General features: G+C 49.4%; 1 protein-coding gene across 2 annotated transcripts; it reads right to left on the minus strand.

Moving 5' to 3' along the window:
• Window positions 1-6,221: 6,221 nt before the first annotated feature.
• On the minus strand, window positions 6,222-18,712 carry LOC102057584 (ectonucleoside triphosphate diphosphohydrolase 2-like). 2 transcript variants are annotated; one of them, XM_055721142.1, is made up of 10 exons: window positions 18,535-18,712; window positions 16,257-16,374; window positions 14,446-14,596; window positions 13,549-13,708; window positions 12,015-12,242; window positions 11,080-11,352; window positions 10,197-10,292; window positions 8,995-9,129; window positions 7,719-7,952; window positions 6,222-7,159 (listed from the first exon to the last, which is right to left on the minus strand). In XM_055721142.1, exons 1-9 carry the CDS (start codon window positions 18,646-18,648, stop codon window positions 7,722-7,724), a joined length of 1,506 nt encoding a protein of 501 aa, XP_055577117.1. In that variant the 5' UTR covers window positions 18,649-18,712; the 3' UTR covers window positions 6,222-7,159; window positions 7,719-7,721. The 2 variants fall into 2 exon arrangements, with proteins under 2 accessions (XP_055577117.1, XP_005442058.1); XM_005442001.4 differs by having other exon boundaries at window positions 6,222-7,952; window positions 18,535-18,711.
• Between the last annotated feature and the right edge of the window lie 1,307 nt (window positions 18,713-20,019).

Here is a 20,019-nt window from a genome sequence, read left to right on the forward strand (position 1 = left end):
CAAATCATTGGCTCCCGTTCGTTCCGCCCATCTGTCTGTTGATCTAACTGTTAGGCAACGGGGGCCCGCGAATGCCCGCCTTACTCGCTCAGAAGATCCCCGATTGGCTTAATTGAATGATTGATGTCGCGCTTGATTGGCTGTGGGCCTCAGCGATGAGCTAACGTCATTTGATTGGGTGAAAACAAAGTGTCCTGGTAACCGTCGCAACGGCTCCGCAGGTGGCCCGGGGCGGTGGCCGGCGTGGCCGCGCACGCCCCGAGCCGTGTGCGCGCTCTGCGCAGCGCAGCGCAGCGGTGGTTCCTCCTCACTGCGGGACGAGGGGAGGGCGCTGCCCAGGGAAACCCGGCCGGGTCCTCCGCGGCTGCCGAGCACCCCCCCAGCCTCTGGGGTCCTCTCCTCCGGGAGCACCTCCTGTGGCCGCCCCCGCCCGCCCGCGGCCCCGGGGCACTGCGGCGGCGCTCTGGGCCCGACCGCGCATGCGCGGGCTGCGGCGCCGTTCTAGCACTTTCTGGCGCGCAGCCGCCTGAGGCAGCGGGGGCCGCGCTACCGTTGTCATGGCGACCGCGGCGGGAAGGGGCTGTGCGCGGCCGCGGCCCTGCGCGGGGCCTTGGCGGCAGCTCCGCGAGAAAAGCCGGCGCTGCGTGAGGCGCTGCCCGCCTGGTAGGGCCCTGGGTGCGGGGGCGGCCCCCCGGGGCGGCTGCCTGGCTTTCCGAGGGGAAGAGGGCAGCGCGGGCTCGGTGACAGGCGCCTCTGGCTGAGGCGGGCGTTCATGCTGCGGCTCCCTCGTGGGGCAGCCAGGCACCCCAGGCTGGATAACCACCACCTCGCCTTTTCTCAGTCTCTTACTTGGCTGTAGCGTTTGCCTTCTACTATCCAGCTTCGTTAGCCCATCCTTGCCTGGACAGTTCATCTCTTAGTCACGGCTTCTACTGAGCATGCTTTGCTTGTTGCTTTAGTAGAGCCTTTTTATGATTATATGTATTCATTAAGATGCCAGCGAGGTCTACAAGGCCTAGCATCCCTTCTTTCATAATGCAGCTACAGCTTGAAAGAGGCACCTAATTGAGTTCTCCAAACCTAGCTAGTCTCCAGCTGCTGCCTTGCTGTGGGGGTGGACTGAGGAGAAAGCAGCAGATGACCTCAATTCCTTCTACACAAACAGAGCACATTGGGCCAGCGCTCTGTGTCACTCGGGCATTCCTGTAATGCAGAGGTACCTTATGGCTGGTATATATACCGTGTTCTGTGCTTGGATAACAATAATCAACTGCTTCCGTGACTGGGTCAGGTGCAGAGGTGGGCAGGAGGAGAATAGTGCTGTGAAGACTTTGGCTGGAGGTAGGATAGCCTTTGGTAGTTGGCTTAATACAAAGGTTATGGTGATTGGTATTTTTAGCATGTAAACATGAGATGCTGGAAGGAGCCCAGGAGCACTGGGAGCAGCCCCAGAGACCCTGGGATGAGCCCCAGAGCATCAGGAGTGACCCGAGAGGATCCTGGGCAGCTCCAGGAGGGACCTTCGCCAGCTCCAGAAGCGCGTAGACATGACTTGGAAGACGCACATACAGCTCACTCTCCGCATTCGAAGCCGGAATGTGGGAGGTTTATGCAGTTTGCTTGGAGATAGCTGAGTAATGCAGAGGCATTAGGGTCTAGATTTATCCCCACTAATTATAGACATTGATTTGAATAGCTAACTCTGGGCAGCGTTCACACCAGAGTTAGTGGAAAGGGGTGACTCGGCCCACTCCAGCTCTGAATAGCCCCCTGATGACACCATTCAGTTCTCTATAAAGGTGTTCGAGGTGACCAAATCCAAAAATCTCAGTAGTATTTTAAATATCAAAGGCAGCTGGGATCAATCCAGATTAGACTTGCTCAAGATTCCATGCAAGGCTGTAATAATAATCAGTAAAGACAGTTTTTCCTCCAGGATGTGATGCCATCTCTTCAAAGTACTGTAAAAAATGAATACTGTCCTCTTTCTGGTTAAAAAGAGAGAATTTAGCATGTCTTGCCTGTGTTCCGCTGTCTAGGAAAGTACATTCAGCATAAATTCTCAGCGAGGCGTACTCAGAACAGCATTAGCAAGCTTCTGCGCTCACGAAGCCCTAGAAAACGATCACTAAAATGGAGCAGAGGGAGCCACTGCAGGGCTGGCAGGAGGTTTGCTGGTACAAGTGCTGCTGTATTTAATGCAGATACAAGGTGGTGTGGTTTTTTTTCAGCTAGGGCCAGAAAAGGACTGCACATCAGTGACAAAGATCTGTTTCCTTACTTTGTTAGAAATCATAAGCCTTTGTAGCTGGTGCTTCTCACAGCTTGTGCTTCAGTCTGCACTGCCTTTAATGTTTGGGAAGCTGTTCTGTAATATGTGGAGTGAGAAATGGTTGCCACCCCCAGCGTTCCCACTGGCAGCAAAAAAAGTGGAAATACTCTGCTCAGTTAAAACTTAAAATATCTGTACAATACTACCAGGACTGCACCCAGCAGAGCAGGGGTTAGTGCCCTATGGGGTGTCTAAAACTTTGCTCCTGTGATTGAGCCCCCAATGGTTTCCTCGGGAGATTCAGCTACCTGAACATCTGTGGGTTGGGAGGCATTTCAAATTATGCATGCAACATTTATTTTTGCTAATTCTGTCCCGGCCAGCTAGTACTTCTGTTCTTAGCTATGTGCAGATCCACAGGAAATGACAATTTTATTTTAAATATTTTTCATTTTTTAAATTAAAGTAAAATGCCAGTACTTCTAAGCTTTCTGTGAGGAGGAGCACAGCCAAGCTGCCAGGAATCTCCATGGTGAGCTGCTGGAGCTGCCGACCATCTTAGCCCTGTGACTTGTAATGCTGTGGCAGCCCAGCAACCTAATTAGTGCGTACCAGAAGGTGAGCTGGCAAGTAACAAGGCAGGTTTCTGCCAGAACCTTGTCTCATGCGAAGCATTCCTTCAAAGGCAAACCTCTCTATGAGACACTGACCATTGGGCAAATTCTGGGAGGAATATACTCGGATACGTGATCGTAGGCATGGTATAAGAACAAAATAAAAATGTACTGATTGATCTCTAAGTCCAGCCATCCTAAAAGGCATTCCTCTCACGTTCTGCTGGATTTGCTCCCCCAGTGGTTGTGCATTTCAAGTTATTTCACTATGTATTAGAACAGCCTCAAACGACTGAAATGAGTGCAAGTACTGCAGCGCCTGGTGTTGTACGTTGTTTCTACACTTGCTGTTCCAGAGGCCTTCCTGTAACCACTGAACTGGGTGTCTCCACTGGCAGGACAGCTATCTCAAGGAGAGGAGGAGTTACAGTCCCTGCATTAGTAATGGGAAGCTGGAGCTCAGCCTTATGACAAGTTTTGCAGAGCCCTTGTAGCATGTGTGACCTTTTCACAGCTTGCCAAGATAAGCCAGGAGACCAGGTGGAAGGTCCAGGTCTGTGAAATCCTGGTGAACTAATTAGTCCGTAAGCATCATGTGAAACACCTGTATCTCAAAAAGCAGCACTTCTCTACAACTCTGCCTCAGGTACCACCAGGGACTGAGAGGGAGGTTGGAATTCAGCTTAGATCTCTCCCCTACAACTGCAGGGAGGCTGGGTGCATCAGGATGGGTAGAAAGAAATGGTTCTGGTCCTGTGGTGGTGAGCTTTGTACTGCAGAATGGGGCTGCAGGCAATAAACTGTTATTTCTCTCAATTTTCATGGGACTTTATTGGCACAACCCAGATGGGATGTGCTGGTTGGGGATCCATGGGGCTTTGGAAATGGTATAAACTGGAAGGAAGAAGTTAATTAATATACTCCTACAAACATGCCTAAATGCAATTTAGGCTGCTCTAGCCAGCAGCAGGTCAGCTAACCTATTGTGTTTCTGGAATAGAGAAAGTGCTTTTGGGTTTCAATTTTTATATCTAATACTTTTGATTTCCTTCTTAGTGATACTTGCTGACAGCTGCAGAACTGCAGTTACCTGTGAGCAGAATCTGCCAGAAGAGCTCTCCCATGGTTCAGCTTGAGTGAGAAGCATAAACATAAAGAATTTATGGACGGTTAGAAAACCCTCATTATTGATCATTTCCCAGATTACCTGGGCAGCAGAAATCTATTTAAAAGGAGATTCTAGATTAACTCACTCACTCTGAAATGAAAATGCTTGCAGTCCTTTGTTTACAATGCAGTTGTGGGAATGATTAATAATGAGGCTTTTCTAGCTGTCGATTAATTCTACAAACTTATGTAGTGCTGACGTGAAGGAGCTGCTTCTACGGAGAGTTGGGAGGAAGGAATATGTTGCTTTTATTAGTTTCCATTAATCTCATAGGTTCCCAATTTTGGGTTTTTTTTTTTTCTTTTATGACTAAAAACACACTTAAGGGCTTTTAAAATACTGTAGCTCGTAGTCTAGAAATACATCTGTAAGTGGTTTTTTTTTTCTGCCAGAAAGAGAGTGGTGCGCTGCACTGTGAATGCTGCCCATTCCAGGTCCAGTTCACCTGGTAACCCTGGCTGCTGGGGGCTTGTGCTGGTTTTGGCTGGGATAGAGTTAACTTTCTTCACAGTAGCTAGTATGGACTCCGTTTTGGATTTGTGCTGGAAATAGTGTTGGTAAGGGAGGGATGGTTTAGCTCCTGCTGAGCAGTGCTTTCTGAGCCAGGGGCTTTCTGCTCCTCACCCCACCCCACAGCGAGGAGGCTGGGGATGCAAGGGGCTGAGGGGGACACAGCTGGGACAGCCGACCCAAGGGATGTGCCATGCTGTGTGGCATCATGCTCAACGTGTAAAGCTGGGGGAAGAAGAAGGAAAGGGGGGATGTTTGGAGTGATGGTGTTTGCCTTCCCAAGTCACCATTAGGCAATGGAGCCATCCAGGGGATGGCTGAGCCCCTGCCTGCCATGGGGAGCGGTGGGGCAATCCCTTGGTTTGCTTTGCTTGTTTTCAGGGCTTTTGCTTTGCTTATTGAACTGTCTTTATCTCAACCCATGAGTTTTCTCACTTTTTTGATTCTCTGCCCCATCCCACCGGAAGGGAGTGAGCGAGCAACTGCGTGGGGCTGAGTTGCTGGCTGGGGTTAAACCATGACAGGGCTACAGCTTGGGATGGGCAGCACAGTCATTATAGGAGAAAAAATACGCCTGCCCCCAGGAGGGGACAGCAGTGGCAGTATTTGGAAGGATTGGGACAGCAGTGGCAGTATTTGGAAGGAGCGATGGGAAAGGAGGGAGTGGAGCTGCTGCTTGCAGCACATGGACCATCGGGGGAATAGCGTCGGTGACGGAACTGTCCCACTGTGCCTTTGGTGAGAACAGCAGCTTTTAGCTCAAGAGCTCAGGATCAGCTCTAAGTCAAGTGGTTGGGGGTTGTCTTCGCATGGCAGAGCGGTGGCTCAAGGTCAAATGATGGCTCAGGTGTCATGGATTTTATGGGACAAATTAGGCCATCTGTACGTGCCAGCATTCAGTACAGCTCAGTGGCATGTGCGAGGCAAAAGTGTCAGGAGGGCATGCTGAGCTTCTTGCCTAATTGCTTACTTATTATCTGGGTGGAAGTCTCAAAGCTTCTAAACAAGAGCTTGGGGAAGTTCTAGCCAGTGTCCTTTTCTCTTGGACTCTGTGACCTAATATTCAAAATCAGGAAGGTGTAATGACTGAGCAGGCCAGAACACCTGGAGTCCTGGGGCTCCTGACATCACACTGGCTTATTTCCATTTCTGTCAGTGGTAGGAGTCTTCTTGGGCATGTTGCAAATCTCAGCCAGCAATCCCACAGTTCTCCAGTGTGCTGACAGGTCACAGAGCCAGAGCTCTGTTTAATGATTGCATTTCCAGATGCAGGACGAATGAAGGCTCTGGAATTTCCCAGATATCACTGACTCCCTGATAACCTCTTTTTTTTTTTTTTTCCATTTTTTCTTTGCAGGCTTGCCTGAATGCCTCCTACCTTATTCAGATAGTTTGAGCAAAGAACACATCAAAGATGTAGACTCGTCTCTCATCAACTAAACACCAGCAGCCAGGTTATCAAGTAATTTTCTGCCTGCCTGCCTGCCACTGGGAAGAAAGTGCCTTCAGGGGTTCTCATTGTGTGCCCTGAAAGTACACAGCCTAACAGCTCTTGAGTAAACAGAGGGGAAAATCAGTATCCCCCATCCTCCTCACTGAAACACTGTATTCACAATAAAACCCCCGCTTTGATCCCTTGCCAAGGATAACACAGACAGTCTATTAAAACATCTTTAATAACATGATATAATTAAAAATATCTAACTTGCAACTCAAAGAAATGAATATGAAGCTCATTTAAATCTGTTTCCACACCCCTCCAAACTTGACTGACAGGTTCCAAACCTTCATTAATTGGCCTGAAAATTTATGAATACCTCAATATTATGGGGGAGGGGGGGTGTCCTATATATAAGTTGGGAGCACAAGGAATTAATAATCAGATTAGAAAGGATTTGGGTGCCATGGTAGCTTTAAAAATCCTGCAAGGCGTATCACAGCATTTAAATTTGTTTAAAGTGGTCTGAAATTAGTTGGAGACGCTCATCCCTTAGGCTTTTAACAGCCTGTGTGTTTAAGTCTCTGAAGGCATCAGAGAAGTGAATTCTAAATGCTTTAGTCAAAGGACAGCGCTGGTCTGAATTGATCCCTTTTCTTCACAGTAACAGAGAATTTGTATGGCATCTGACTTTTTAGACAGCAGAACAGACCAGAGGTGCTGAAATGACTGCCAAGCCCCAGAGGAATCCTGAGTGCCGGATTATAAAGTAACTGGTCACAATCTAACATGTAAGTCATTGGACTGACAATTAGGAAAGCTGTTCCTGGGCCTGCTCTTGTTGAAAGGACAGTACTAGATGAGAGACTTCACTGTCAGAGTCAGCGAGACAAGCAGTTCAGTGTAAATGAACAAACTGGTGAACCTCAGCCCAGCACGCACCCTGTTTTAGCACATGTGAAATTAAATGTGTTAAGTCCTGGTTAAAGAGTTTAAATTGACAATTTTAACCCTGAGTTGCTATGACTCAACCGAGAGACAAGAGCTCAGCTGTGTGTCTGTGCCCTTTGTTTCTCCTTTGATGCTCCACACATTTTGTAGAGTCCAAGACTAAAGAGCATTGCTTTTGAAGGGTTCTCGGTCAGTAGGAGCATTCGCTGGAAGGGACATGGAAGAACAGACAGATCAGGCAGAAAATACCTGCTTTTTCCCTAGATCATGGAAGCAAGTTGGTTGTTATATTCTGACTATATTTTAATGCTGTTCCAGTCTTCGCTGGTAGCGATACTGCAGGTATTGTCTCTCTCATGAGCACAGAAGAGGACAGCGCACTTTTTTCAGATGCCACCTCTCCTGATTAGACAAGGTTGTTCAATACTAACTTCACAACAGCTCAGGACCTGCCTGCTCAGAGGTGGTGTTTCATTAGGCTGACACAAGTAACATCAGCTGCAGCCCAAGCAAGATCTGTGCAGGCTGCTCTTATCTGGAGAACAAACAGCTTGCCATCCACCAGGAATCATAGGTTTCTTGCAGAGCAGGATCTGTTGTCTCAAAGTGCTCCATAGTGCAAGTGCTAGCAAGTGGAAATAAGGCACTGAGGCTCCAGGAGTCCTGCAAGAAAATCACTTGCATCCTCCAGTGACTTACATCTGTGTGATTTCTGTACATTCCCTATTAACTGCCCACTGGCAAGAGTATCGATTCCCAGAATACCTGTCAGTTGTCATCAAAAACACTGCTGTTCCTGTTACTGAAGCTGTTCTCCTTGACCATCACCCGGTATGAGATGCGCATGAAAGAGCCAGTGAGCAGCACAACAAAGAGGATAAGGAGCAAAGACCAGACCCCTGGTTCAATCCCTTTGAGGAAGCTTGGGCTGTCCTGGGGGATGGTGTTGGTCAGACTCAGCAGGTACCCAAGAGTCCAGCTAGATGATGCATCACCCATCTATCGAAATAAAAAGGAGGAGATGTCAGAAGAGAAGGAGACAATCCACCTCAGCTGTGTTTTTGTGCATAGGTCCAAAATATGCTTTATTTGAGACTGATCCAAGAATCAGGCTTGAAATGAGGAGTGATCACACTGTCAGTGCTCTGAGTGCACTAATAGGCTTTAATTGTCCTGACCAGCCTCACCTGGCACTTCCACCCACCCCTCTGCCCATGGGCCTGGCAGCTCCATTTAAGCTCTGGGCAGCCCCACCTTTCCCAAGCTGTGCTGTGGGTGTGTGCTCTTTTCTCTCCCGCTTGTTGACTGCTTTTCCCAGCTGGCCTTCAGGTCTGTGTTGTGGGTAGTTCTGTCTCTGGCCCTGTCGCCTGGTTGAACCTCATGCTGATGTTGTAGGCTGCTTGTCTCTGGCTTTCCAGGCTGGCTTCCCTGGATGGACCCGGGACCCCCCTCATTACCTTGCCTTAGCCTGATGGTCACCACGTGGCTGACTGCACCACTATCACTGATGTGGCCCTGCTCAGTGGGGCTATGCCTTTGCTGGGGAGTTGTGAAGGGGTCAAGGAATAAGCTTTTTTTCTTTTATGAAGGGGAGGACCTAAATCAAATCCCCCTTTTCTAAGGGGCTCCAGACTCTCAAGCAGTTTCAGACCTTGTAAGCCAGTTAGAAACCCTCACTAGTATTAAGTTGATGGCAAAGAAGTAGGGCAGTGTCTCTTGTCTCAGGAAGTATACTCGGCAGCTTGTTCTTGGCATTAAGTGGCGATTGAGCCGTGCTTCCTTCCCTGTTGGGCATGGACTCTTAAAGATGGTGTTGCTGCAGATAAGGTTTTTGACCCGTCTAATTTTTTGGTGGGAACAAGCATAATTCCTAGATCTCTGATGCCGGTTTTCTTGCTTATCACAATTGTGAACTTATTTTGCAAAAAATGTGTTGCTGGAGAAACCTAGCTTGTTAGGGGTTGTAGGAGTGGGGACAGGCTGGCTTTACTGAAGCCATCCCTTCCCTGTAATTGGAAATATCACACTGTAGGTAACTGACCTTCTTCTGGAACGCAGTCCAAGCAGGCCTGTCAAAGTCGAAGGTGTATCCCTTGGTACTGAGGTGAAGGATAAAGGCAGACACAATGCAGTAATTGGCAACTCTATCCAGGTTTGTGTGGGAGTCCTTGACCAGCTGGTGTCATTTCCAAAAGAAGATGCAGGAAAAAAAGAAAAGAACTAAACATTCAGTAGCTGAATTTCAGGTCTGCTCTAAGCTCTCCTTTCCTGCTATGGGACTGACTGTAGGACTAGAGGAGAAGGTTGTGCCCTGTGTGGACTGAAACAGTGTTTCCCGCATCTGCTGGGCTGTGGTCCGGGAACCAGTGCCATCCCTTAGCGCCTTTGCTCCCATCTTATTAAAGACCAGGCGGTTCCAAGAGCAGCAGGACTGGCAGCCAGGTCTCCTACAGTCACCTGGCAGGTGAACTGCTTGATATCATTCTCTGCTTTCTAGTTAGGTTGAGCTAATGCTGTAGGCTTTCTCTCAACGGACACATTAACAAGACCTTTTGCCTCTATCCAGAAGAGAAAGCTTTAGGGATGTGCTTATGAGCTTTGCTACCCCATTAGCAAATGCTGTAGAAATTGTCGTTTGTCACTGTGGATGCTTGGTCAGCTGAGGTGCAAATGAGTCACCTCATAAGCCACCAGCTGAGGGTGAAAAAACTTGGAGACCATTCCCCCTGGCTTAGTCTCCATGGGCCCCGGTGGAATAGGAAAGCCCCTGGAGTCTGAGCAGATGTGTTCCTTGCACTGAAGGAGGGGAGGATAACAGAGACCAAGGGGATGGACAGGAGTGAGTCAACAGCCTTCCTGTTTACTCCTTAATAGTCAGTAAAAGTTACTTGTGGCTTTTCATTTAATTAAGTCCAGGTGTTGCCAGCAGCAGCTGGGACTTGAGAGGAAGGAAAAGAAGTCAAGCCTGTTTCCCCAAAGAAAAAAAACCAAAACAACAAAACAACCAAACAAAAAACCACCAAAAAAACCCCAAACAAAAAATTGAAACCAAACCAACCAAAAATAAAACAAGAAAAAACACCAACAAACCAAAAAACCCACCAAAAAAACCCAGGCAAATGGAAGTTTTTCTCTGAGGGAGCCAGTAAGTTATGGTTCTGTCAGCCTGAGCCCCATGGGCTCTTGTAACAGATCATTCCTTACTTCCCGGTCTCCCTGCACATGAAGTTATTCTACAGTTACCTCTTTGACAGACATCCCACAGAGCCTGTTGACTGCCTGACCCAAGTCGGGAGAGGGGACAGTTTCTCTCATGAAGTCCATGGCCTCAGAAATCACCTACAAGAGCAGCAGAAAGAATCGGCAGGTTGGACTGCGCTCTGCATCCTTGCATTGTGAACAGCGCCTATAGGAAAGTAGGTGGCAGTAGCTGTGGGGTGCACTGCCAGGGTGCCCTTTCTGGGTGCCTCTGAGGGGTGCAAGGAGGGCAAGCAGCAGTTATTGTCTGGAGATGGAAACAAAACTGTTTCTAGCTCGCATGCAGCAGCCTTTCTGGCCCTGCCTGGATAAGTAGATAGTCCTTATGCTCCTTGGCACCATGTCCCTGGGAGGCTCTCAGGGGCAGGGACCTAGGGAAATTTCTGCAGTTCCTCCCTCTGAAATGCACTCAGTTTGTCCTAGGATCTTGAGCTTAACAACCAAATGACTTTGGACACTAGATGCACGGTCTCAGATATAAGCGTGCTTGTGGTGGAGCGTGCCCAGATGTTTGCTAAGGAAGTGGCAGAGGATCTTCAGCTTTACCGCAGGTTTTGTGTGGCAAGTCCGGCTCAGCACTCAACTGCTGCCTCTGTGGAGCCCAAAGTTTGTCTCACAAGCAGACGTTGCTGAGACATGGATGAAGAAAGCCCTAGCACAGTTGGTGGTGGGAAGCCTGGGGTCTGTATTTGAACAGCTGTGTGCCAACGAGGGGCAGAGGACAGGAGTCTGTGTGTACAGCACTAGCCCTCTTGGCTAGCAGAAGGTACAGTGTGGCTGGTCCTACTGTATTTATTAATGATGAAACTGGTCCCATTTCATGGGTTCTCCATACCAGTTGCCTACCCCGGTGTAAATGAGAACCCACCAGAAACCTGGTCCGGAGGGGCTTGAAAACGCTGCTGAGGGAACTTTTGAAGAAGCTGCAGGAAGAGGAGGAGTTGAGCAGGCTTTGCACAAGTCTCATGCAGGCGGTGGGATTGCTGGAGCCGGTGATGTTGAAGACTTCTTCAGGGGCAGGAATGTCTGACGTGTGATCGCTGGCAGCACAAGGCACAGTATGCACTGATCGCCACTGCACTTCCCGGGAGTAGGTGAGGGGCCAGCAAGGATTAGACACAATTTTAGCACTTCTCTGATCCTAGAGGCAGAATAAAACAAGGACAGAGGCAGCAAGAGAGGAGGTGCCATCCCAGGGTTTCATAAAGGGAGACAAAATATGACAACAGTGAAGGTAGTGTTCCTCTGCACCACAATGTTGTGATCAAGCAGGTTCCCAGCTCCTGCAGGGTTCAAGGCAAGCTGCAACGACTAGACCTGCTGTGGGAGGCTGAGGGGTCCTAGCCCTGTCTGCTCTCCCTTAGACCAGAAATACAATTTCAATGAATCCTGTACTCTTTCTAGTCGCAAGAAAGGGGCTGTTCTGGTCTGCCTTCCAAATGGCTCAGCCCCTGAAGGATCCATGTTTCTTATCTCTAGGAATTCCCCAGTATAACTGTGGTGAGGTAGGTCTCCGTGTGGGACGTTCAGGTCTCATATGTGTGGTTTATAGGGAGGCAAGTGGATGGGCAGTAAGTAGTTTATTTATGAAAAATTCAGTTTTGGTGGAGACCGAAGTGATTCCTGAGCTTGCATCAGATCCTTCCCCCCACCCCCAGTGAAATAGTTTGGAAGAACCAAAACACCTGCATGTTTTCAAAATGAAATACTGCTCTTTTAAAAATGCTTCAGGGTTAAAGTCAGAAAATGTCATCTAGTGATATTGTATCCAGGAACATTGCAAATACCTTCTGGCAGACTCACTTGAATAAGCATAGAGAGCAGCCTGCTGCGGAGCTGGTCCGTGCTGTGGCAGGGGCAGTGGTGAGTGTACACGTTGTGTGTCTGCCCATACAGCTGCAGCCTCACTCCCTCTTTTGGTGCCTGGTTCTCCTCTTCCACTTTGGAAGTGAACTGTGTTGAGGTTCCTCCCACGGACAGGACTCCTGCCATCCCCTTCGTGGAGGGGACCAACTGTCCACGCCAGTCATACTGACCCAAAAAGAACCAGAGAGGTCAGTTCTTAAGATTGTACGTCTGGGTTACAGTCAGATGCAAGCATTAGTGCACAGAGAGAGAAAGCAGCTTTCTGGTGTGGAACAACCCAACTTTTGTTTTTGCCCCACAGGATATGAGGATACTGAACTGGTGGCTTTGGAGGAAACAGAGGAGCCATTGAACAAGCACTTTCATCTGGGCAGAGAGCCACCCACAGCCAGCGAGAGCAAAATGGGCTCACCATCCTGGGTGGCTGCTCAAGGCAGTGGTCTCGGCAGGTAGGAGCAGGGGAGAGATGAGAGAGTGGTGGGGAGTGGGAGGATGTTTCCATATGGGCAGATATGGGCTTCAAGTGCTGCCTTGATGCTAAAGCGATCCTCCTGTCATGAAGAGCCCCATGGTTTCATCTCATGCAGTCTGGCAGAACTGATTTTGGCAATGCTGACGTTAGCAGTACAGGCAGGAAAGTTTAGGTGGGGGTAAGCCCTCTGTCGCTGGCTGGGGGAGGCTGTGTTGCTGCCCAGCAAGTCCTGAACCAGTGCATGCTGGCTGCTGGTTATCAGAACTGCCTTTCACTTTCCTGATGTGAAATAACTCAGTCTAGCTACCTTTCTCTTGCCCTTTGAGTTCTCCTTGAGACTCTTTGGCTTGAGAAGCCATAGGTAGAGCAAGGAAACTTAAATGTATTCTTTCTTTGAGTGCCTTCTGAATACAGACCAGGCCTCCATGCTGGGAACACCAGCTACGCTCTTCACTAGCATCTCAATGAAAAGAAATTTGATGGACTTTTGCTTTGGTACCAAAACACTCTGCTTCTCTCTCTACCATCCACAAGATGTCCCAAGGGACAGCTGGACTCCAGTGGCAATCCCACAGGACCCCACAGACAGCAGCAATGCCTGTTTGACAGTGGTGCTGAGCTAGATCTGCAGGGATTCAGAGCAGTGGAGTTCTTATTGATACCCCAGGGCCAGGCTGTGTAAGGTCTTTTATGTGAGCGTGCTGGTTGTGTTGTCCAGAAAGCCTCACATCTTCACATCTGTTAGGGCAACTTTATGAACGTGTCCATGAAAGGCTATATTAGAGGTTTGGTCCTTCAATCTAGTTACAAGTGTCTCACATTATGTCACTCAGCCAGCTAGTGCTGGATATGACCTGCCTCTGAGAGACAGTGGAAGTTGTGCTTAAGCATTGTTTAAAATACAGGGTTTTAACAACCCCTCCACATGTCTCTGTGGCTATTTCTTAATAGGAGTTGCTGAGCTCAGTTCTGTCCTCCCCAGGCAGGATCATCCTTTACCTTGAAGAAGTTCTCCAGGACATAGTTAACAGCAACCCAACTGAATGCTTCCTCAGCTGGACTGGATAGGATCTGTGCCCCCTTAAAGTCAAAGGGGGATGACTTCAGGGCCACAGTCAGGGCTGCAAGGAGACCATCGGAGAGGATGGGGTTGGTGAGGCTAAACAGAAAAGAAAAAGAAGGCACATTTGTTACAGAACCCTCCCAGGAGCAGCCTGTGGTGGGTGCACAGTGGCAGGGCCTCTGCTCTACTCCCCACTTTGGGCAGTAGCACAGAGGCACAATGACAGTCCCACTCTTGCTGCCACCTCCCTTTCCCCTCGCATGGCACAGCAGAGGGATGGTTTGAGCAGTTGTGCCACCATTCCAAATTTAGGAGTTCAGTACTCTGCCACTGAGGGAATCTGGTGGCATTACCCCACTGACCTCGTCCCCGCCAGACCTTACTTGTCCTCAGACTCTAAAAGGAGGTAAAAGTCCCAGTAACGAGGTGACTGAGAACAGGGTTCATGAATGTGTGTATGATCAAGTGGATCTTCCCACCACCATTCCCAACCTGCTGATAAGAAGCACCCCTGTAAGCCCATGTGAGTTGTCACATAAACGGAAAACACTTCGGCTTCCAGACCAACAAGTGTTTTCTCAAGCCCTAATTGTGAAGATTTCATACAGACTGGTAGCAGTAGCAAGACTGTCATCCTCATGGCTGCTTGGGGGGACTGTGGAGATGCAGCCATGCCATACTCCCCTCGAGTACATCAGGACCTGAAGAAGGTTTACCTGACTAGCAGATTAGGGATGAAACACACTGCAGAGCAGACAGGGTGAGATGCATTTACAGAATGATCCACATGACGTGTGCTGATCTCTGGGTATGGGTTTGCAACATTCACTCACTTCAGCTGCCTCATGCTGGCAGTTGCTCCCAAGTAGAGGGGGGTTTGGCTGTGCTGCTCTGCCGGGATCTCTTTCTGGGCCCAGTTCAAACATGGCTCCAAGCTCTTCCCTACTTTCTGAGGAGAATCTGAGTAGCTGGAGACTCCCAGACCTGAGAACCAGGGGAAAGAATGAAATTTTCTAAGGAAAGGTACAGGAGAAGTGTGAGAGCTGTTACCCAGCCTTACAAGAGGTTGCTGTCCTAGGGCATGGTTTAAGTCAGGACCTGTCACAGGTGGAATGAAGGAGTTCCTCCAGGTAGCTGTCCTGCTAAAACATGGTACTGGGAGCAAAACACATGTGCATGTAATCCCAAACAGCACTAAGAGAACCCTAGCTCTGCTGCTGAGACATCCCATAAATGACTGTCTCAGCCATGTGACTGCTGCAACAGCTGAGGCTGTCTCAGCCCACAGAGGACGAAATGTGGCTTTAGCCGCTAGAAAAGATAAGCAAAAGGATGCACTGCTGTGCAGACAGAGCTGAGGCTGACGTGTTATCTCTTCCCTCCAGCCACTTCCTCTTGTGTTGGCAGAGGTGGCTTCTGAGCCCCGCGCTGGCAAGCAGGGGCACCTCTGCTCTAGAGGAAGATGGTGCTGTGCAGGGGGAAGCTGTCTGCAAGCCTTGACTCATCTTTCAGCACTGGGCTCTTAGATGCTGGTTTTGAACTACTACTCAGGCAGAGTCTCACTTCCCCTACCTGTGGCCCACTCGTTTTCCTGGCTGTGTGACTCTCTCACCATGTGCTTTGCCCTCCTGGGCCCTGCTTAGGGCTGAGCTGCAGTTTGCCTACAGCTACTCAAAGGCTGTGACCGCACTGCCATGCAGACAGGGGACTGCTGCTCATGCCTGGGTGACAGACCTGCCTGGACCTCCTGCTGTTGCTGCTGAGCTGCTGCACCAAGTTACAGCTGCTGGTTTTAACTCAGCCACTGAATGTGGCAGCAGTCAAGGGATACATACAAGGTTTCAGGAGCCCTGATTGCATCTTCTGTATGTGGTTTGTGTTGTTTATAGTCTGCAAGGGTACAAGCCCTCTTCCCTGCTTGTTGTGCACCTGCCCTCCCACAACACGCTGCTGCTGAGAGTTCAAGGTTTCCCAGCATCCTGCTATAATCAGGCTTCAACATCAAAGCAAGATTGAGAGATAGGGAAGGAAAACCCCAAGCATTAAGGCATGAAACCCTTTCAGGTGGCTTTGGCAGGGTCAAGCTGATTCAGACTAGTGAGGAAGACCCCAATGTTCTCCAAAATGTGACACCTAAACCCAAGCTGAACTCGTGCTTGTGCTGTCAAGCCCCACATAGGAGGTTAGAGACTTCACACTTCTGTTGTACTGGAGCTACACCACCTACTGCCCAGAGTAGTTGGGAGGAGGCAGAAGACACCAGGAGCCACCCTGCAGCCAGATTTGTCTCCCTTGCTGTTCACTGTTTCGCCTGGGTGAGAAGCTCAGCAGCCTTGGCTCTGCCACTGATCCACGTGGACATCAGGAGCCCCATCCTCTCTGTGTGCTTCCCTGCTTGCAGCAGGCCAAGAGAACTGTCACCTGCTGCCAAGCACTCTGATGTCCAGCTGTGTCTGCCTAAATCTGCTCATGTTGAGAAGACCCATGTTAGAAATAACCAGCCTGTGCTTCACTATCTCCACTAATTCAGCTAGATGATACGGGAGCAAAGAAAACTGCAGTGACGGCCTATGCACCGATCTCTGGGTTTCCTTCCATCCTGTGCCAGTCCCACAGCCCACCAAGCACGAACTGGGCACCTTACCTTGCACAGGACAGGAACTACATTCTCTGATCACCCCAGTCTTGTTTGCCTTGGTAGTGGTCCACTGGTAGAGGAACAGGATGGTGCGGGATGGGCCAGCATCCAGAACAATGCCATACTGGAAAACCCCAAAAACATTCTAGATAAACACCACTGAATGCAGGTTGCTTTGTTGTTGTCAGGTTGCTCGGCATTACGTAGGTATTCTAGGTAACCCATGGGCCTGCACTGCAGTATTTGAGTCAGATTTTTACGTTCAATGAAAGGGTGAAGCCAGATTATGTGGATTTATAGGGAACCATCTGCATTTCTGAATATACATGAGGAGCAGCAGGAGTGGAGAGACACCCAGAAATGCATCAGACCTACAGTGGCATGCTCTGTTGGTGTTCCTGAAACCAGGCAGAGAGATTGCACTGAAAGCCGAGCCACCTGGAGCTCAGGAAAAACAGGTCCAAAAGCAGTGGGAGATGGCACTGTACAGGCTCTCAACTGATTCTGGGACTCAGACTGCTGCTGAATTGGTTTGCTAAGACTTTTGTGCAGGAATCGGAGGGCTGTGGCTTGGTGCTACTTCTGAGGAACCCAAGACTCTGGTATCTGTTTGATGCCATGCTGCAGAGATGGTGTGACACGGGCTGGGTTTGCCCTGGTGTGTGCCAGACCTGTAGGAGCTGCAGCACACTGGGACCAACCAGCACATACACTGTCCAGTGCAGCAGCCCGACAGAGATGTTTGTCGCAGCAAACATGAGATTTCTCAACACCTCATCCACCGACAGTTCTCCTGCTGCCTGGCCCATGAGGCCGAGGGCTTTCTTAATCTCTGTGCAGCCCAGTGTCTGGTTTATTTGTTGCTGACTGAGCCTTGCTCAGCTGCCCATCATATGTGAGGATTAGGAAATGAGAGCCACTGGGGTACCCTGCAGCACAGCCCCACACTCAAAATAGCCCTGGTGCTAGCCGAGGGTCTCCTCCTCTTCCCCCTATTACACGACCCTGAAGTGGGGCATCTACACAGATGGGAAAGAAATTTGTGAAACCTGGGAGGTACGTGGTAGTGCATGGTCTAAGCTGTATCTTGTGCAGAGATAGTTGTAGCTGTGACTGAGTGGGAAGAGAAACCTCCTGAGAGGCTGACATTAACACCGTTGGGAAGGTTTTAGCACAAGACAGAGCCTGGCTGCAGGCTCCAAATGAAGCTGGCTGCCTGCTGCCTTCCTGGGAGCTCCCAGCAGCACCAGACTTGGTGTCCGGGCCAGAGGCTGGTGTGACTGGAGCTGGAGCAGAAATGCGGAAGGAGGATGGAGCCCACTGCCTGAGCCTGCTGGCATCCTCCCACACGAGTGACAGCGCATATTTCTTGCAGGGACATGTTGGCTGCCGCAGAAGAGGAAGAAACTAATGGTATCGGCAGAGAAACCTGGATTTTTTTCCTCCTTCACAAAATGAGAGGCTGGGAGCGCAACAAGGGGAAAGGATCACTGCATTTCTGCCCTAGCTCAACACCAGGGAGGGACAGAGTGTGGATCAATAAGGTTGTTTTTTTTTTTAAATCCAGTTCTGTTTCCAAGAGGAGTGTGGAGGAGAGGTAGTATCTCTAAATGCACAGATTAACCTACTTCTGTTCAATTAAACCATAGCGTGCTGCTGATCTCCTCACCAGTGTGTGCATCAAGAGGCAGAGTGGATGGGCATTAACCACCCGCTCACCGGGCAGATCTGGCCCTGCCACCTAGAGCAGGCTGGCTCTTTGGTTAAAATCAAGATAGGACAGGAGAGGAGATGAGAACGCATGGAAGGTAATTTTTTTTTAAAGACAGAAGCAGCAGTTCAGGGCTAAATTCCTACTGACTTTCAAGAGGGACCTAGCTCTGTCCCTCCACCACTGGTTCCTTGCCACTCTGGGGTGGCTCCTGATATGGGCTGCCTCTCCTCAGCCTTCAGTGAGCCTCTCTGTGGATCAAGAACCACATCCAGCCTGTATTTCCTGAACCAGCCAAAGACGTTTATTTTCAGTTTGAAAAGCTACAGCATGTTGAAGGATGCCAACCTGTCCTCGCAGCCTTGTTCTAATCCCCTCCTCGGCTAGTAACTAACTCAGTAGCGCAATGAATGTAAAAAGCAACAAAACGCACCAGTTTAAATGCCTGGCTTGCACAAGGAAACAGGCAGCGGCTTCTTAACAAGCAGCCCCACAGACAAGGAGAAGGTTCCCTGCTCATTGCCCTGCAGGACCCCCAGCTTGGCCACCCCTCGGGCAGGCAGATGCCCTTACCTTGGTCCTGAGAGGGGCGACAGGCACATCTTTAGTGGAGATGCAAAGCAGAACGATGCCCGTCAGTCCCGCTACGATCACTAGCCAGGGAGGAAGGAGCTCCCGCCAAGACATGAAGCGTCTTTTCCTTTCGCAAAGTCAAAAGAGGAAGCAATGGAGCAGCAAACTGACAGCAGCTGCTTTTTACAACCTTTAAAAAGAGGAGAAAGGCGGGGCCGGGACCAGGCTCTGACTTCAGCCCAGCCCCAAGCCACAGGGACCACAAGGCGCGCGTGGGCCAGGCTGTGATGCGTCAGGCAGCTCTCCCTTCCATTGCTCCATGCAATAAATAAAACAACGGCTTCGTGCCTGTTCAGTTTGAGCTTTGCAAAGGCATCGGTGCAACCTCGAAACTGCCCCAGGCAATGTGGTTGAGGTAAACAGAGATGTGGGGTTAACTCAGCTGTGTAATAAGCAGAAAACAGGCAAAACTCATCCGTTTGGTATTCTGCGCCTAGCAATACTAGCTGTCAAGTGGGGAAACTCCTTGTAGCTGGGTATACTTTATATCTGAGGGCTCCAGGGTGGACCTGCTTCCCCGCAAGCACGCGTCCGTCGGGTTGGGGCAGAGCGTGGGCACTCTGCACGGTTCCTTCAGACTGCTCCTGCTTCCTTGTTTGCTCCCAAGTGGCACCTGGGACAGGAGAACATCTTGCATGTTTGGGCTTCCACCTGCAGGAGACTCTGGCTGGTTTGGTCTTTGCTTTGGGTAGGAGACAGCAAGGGCTGCTGGTGTCAGCATAGATGCCTGTACAGCCCTTTCTGACAGCTATAGACTTGTTTTGATCTTTTTGCTAAATATATGACTGAGTAACAAAATTTTAATGCCAACAGTTACCAAGAAAGTTCTACCAACCAAAATGTACGCCAATGATAACTGAGAAAAAAGTTGTGAAAAAGGAAGGTACAGATCAGCATCTTTCAATTGCAGTTTACATTTTTTACAGCACCATGTGTGTTCTTGTGCTTCTTGTGAATATGTGGGCCTGCGTTGTAGTATTTGGATCTATTGTACTAGTCATGCCATGACTACTCCCAGTGTTTGAGTAGTATGTGTACCATGCTTTTATCTTTCATGAAGTCTGTTTTCAACATGTTTAAGGCTAGCATTTTGATTCTTGGTTAAACAGCCTGCAGGATATTGCAGTGTGATTTAGATTTTTCTTAATCTGTTCTGCCTGCTGGCCTATGCTTAGATAATAAGCATAATTTTGTCCCAGTGCCCCAAAATTTCTTTGAAGAACCGCCTTTGAAATTCTTTCTGACAGCCTGCCCTCAAAAGATAACCAACCCCCGGGCTTTACAAAACACACACCTGCTTTCTCCTTTGCAGTGCCACAAAGACACATCCCCAAAACCAGAATTTCTGAAGAAAAACCTCAGTTTTTCTGTCCCAGGAGAGATGCTGCTTTCAGGCTGTCCCCATCTGTTTCCCAGTGACCGGGT

Source organism: Falco cherrug, chromosome 9, assembly GCF_023634085.1.
Source record: "Falco cherrug isolate bFalChe1 chromosome 9, bFalChe1.pri, whole genome shotgun sequence".
NCBI classification, from domain to species: Eukaryota; Metazoa; Chordata; class Aves; order Falconiformes; family Falconidae; genus Falco; species Falco cherrug.

Coding starts and splice junctions, on each gene's coding strand:
- LOC102057584 (XM_055721142.1), bottom strand. CDS start 18,648: ATGTCTTGGCGGGAGCTCCTTCCTCCCTGGCTAGTGATCGTAGCGGGA. Junction 12,243..13,548: donor TCCTGGAGAACTTCTTCAAG/GTAAAGGATGAT, acceptor TTTTTGGGTCAG/TATGACTGGCGTGGACAGTT. Junction 10,293..11,079: donor CCCTCCGGACCAGGTTTCTG/GTGGGTTCTCAT, acceptor CTGCTCTTGTAG/GTGATTTCTGAGGCCATGGA.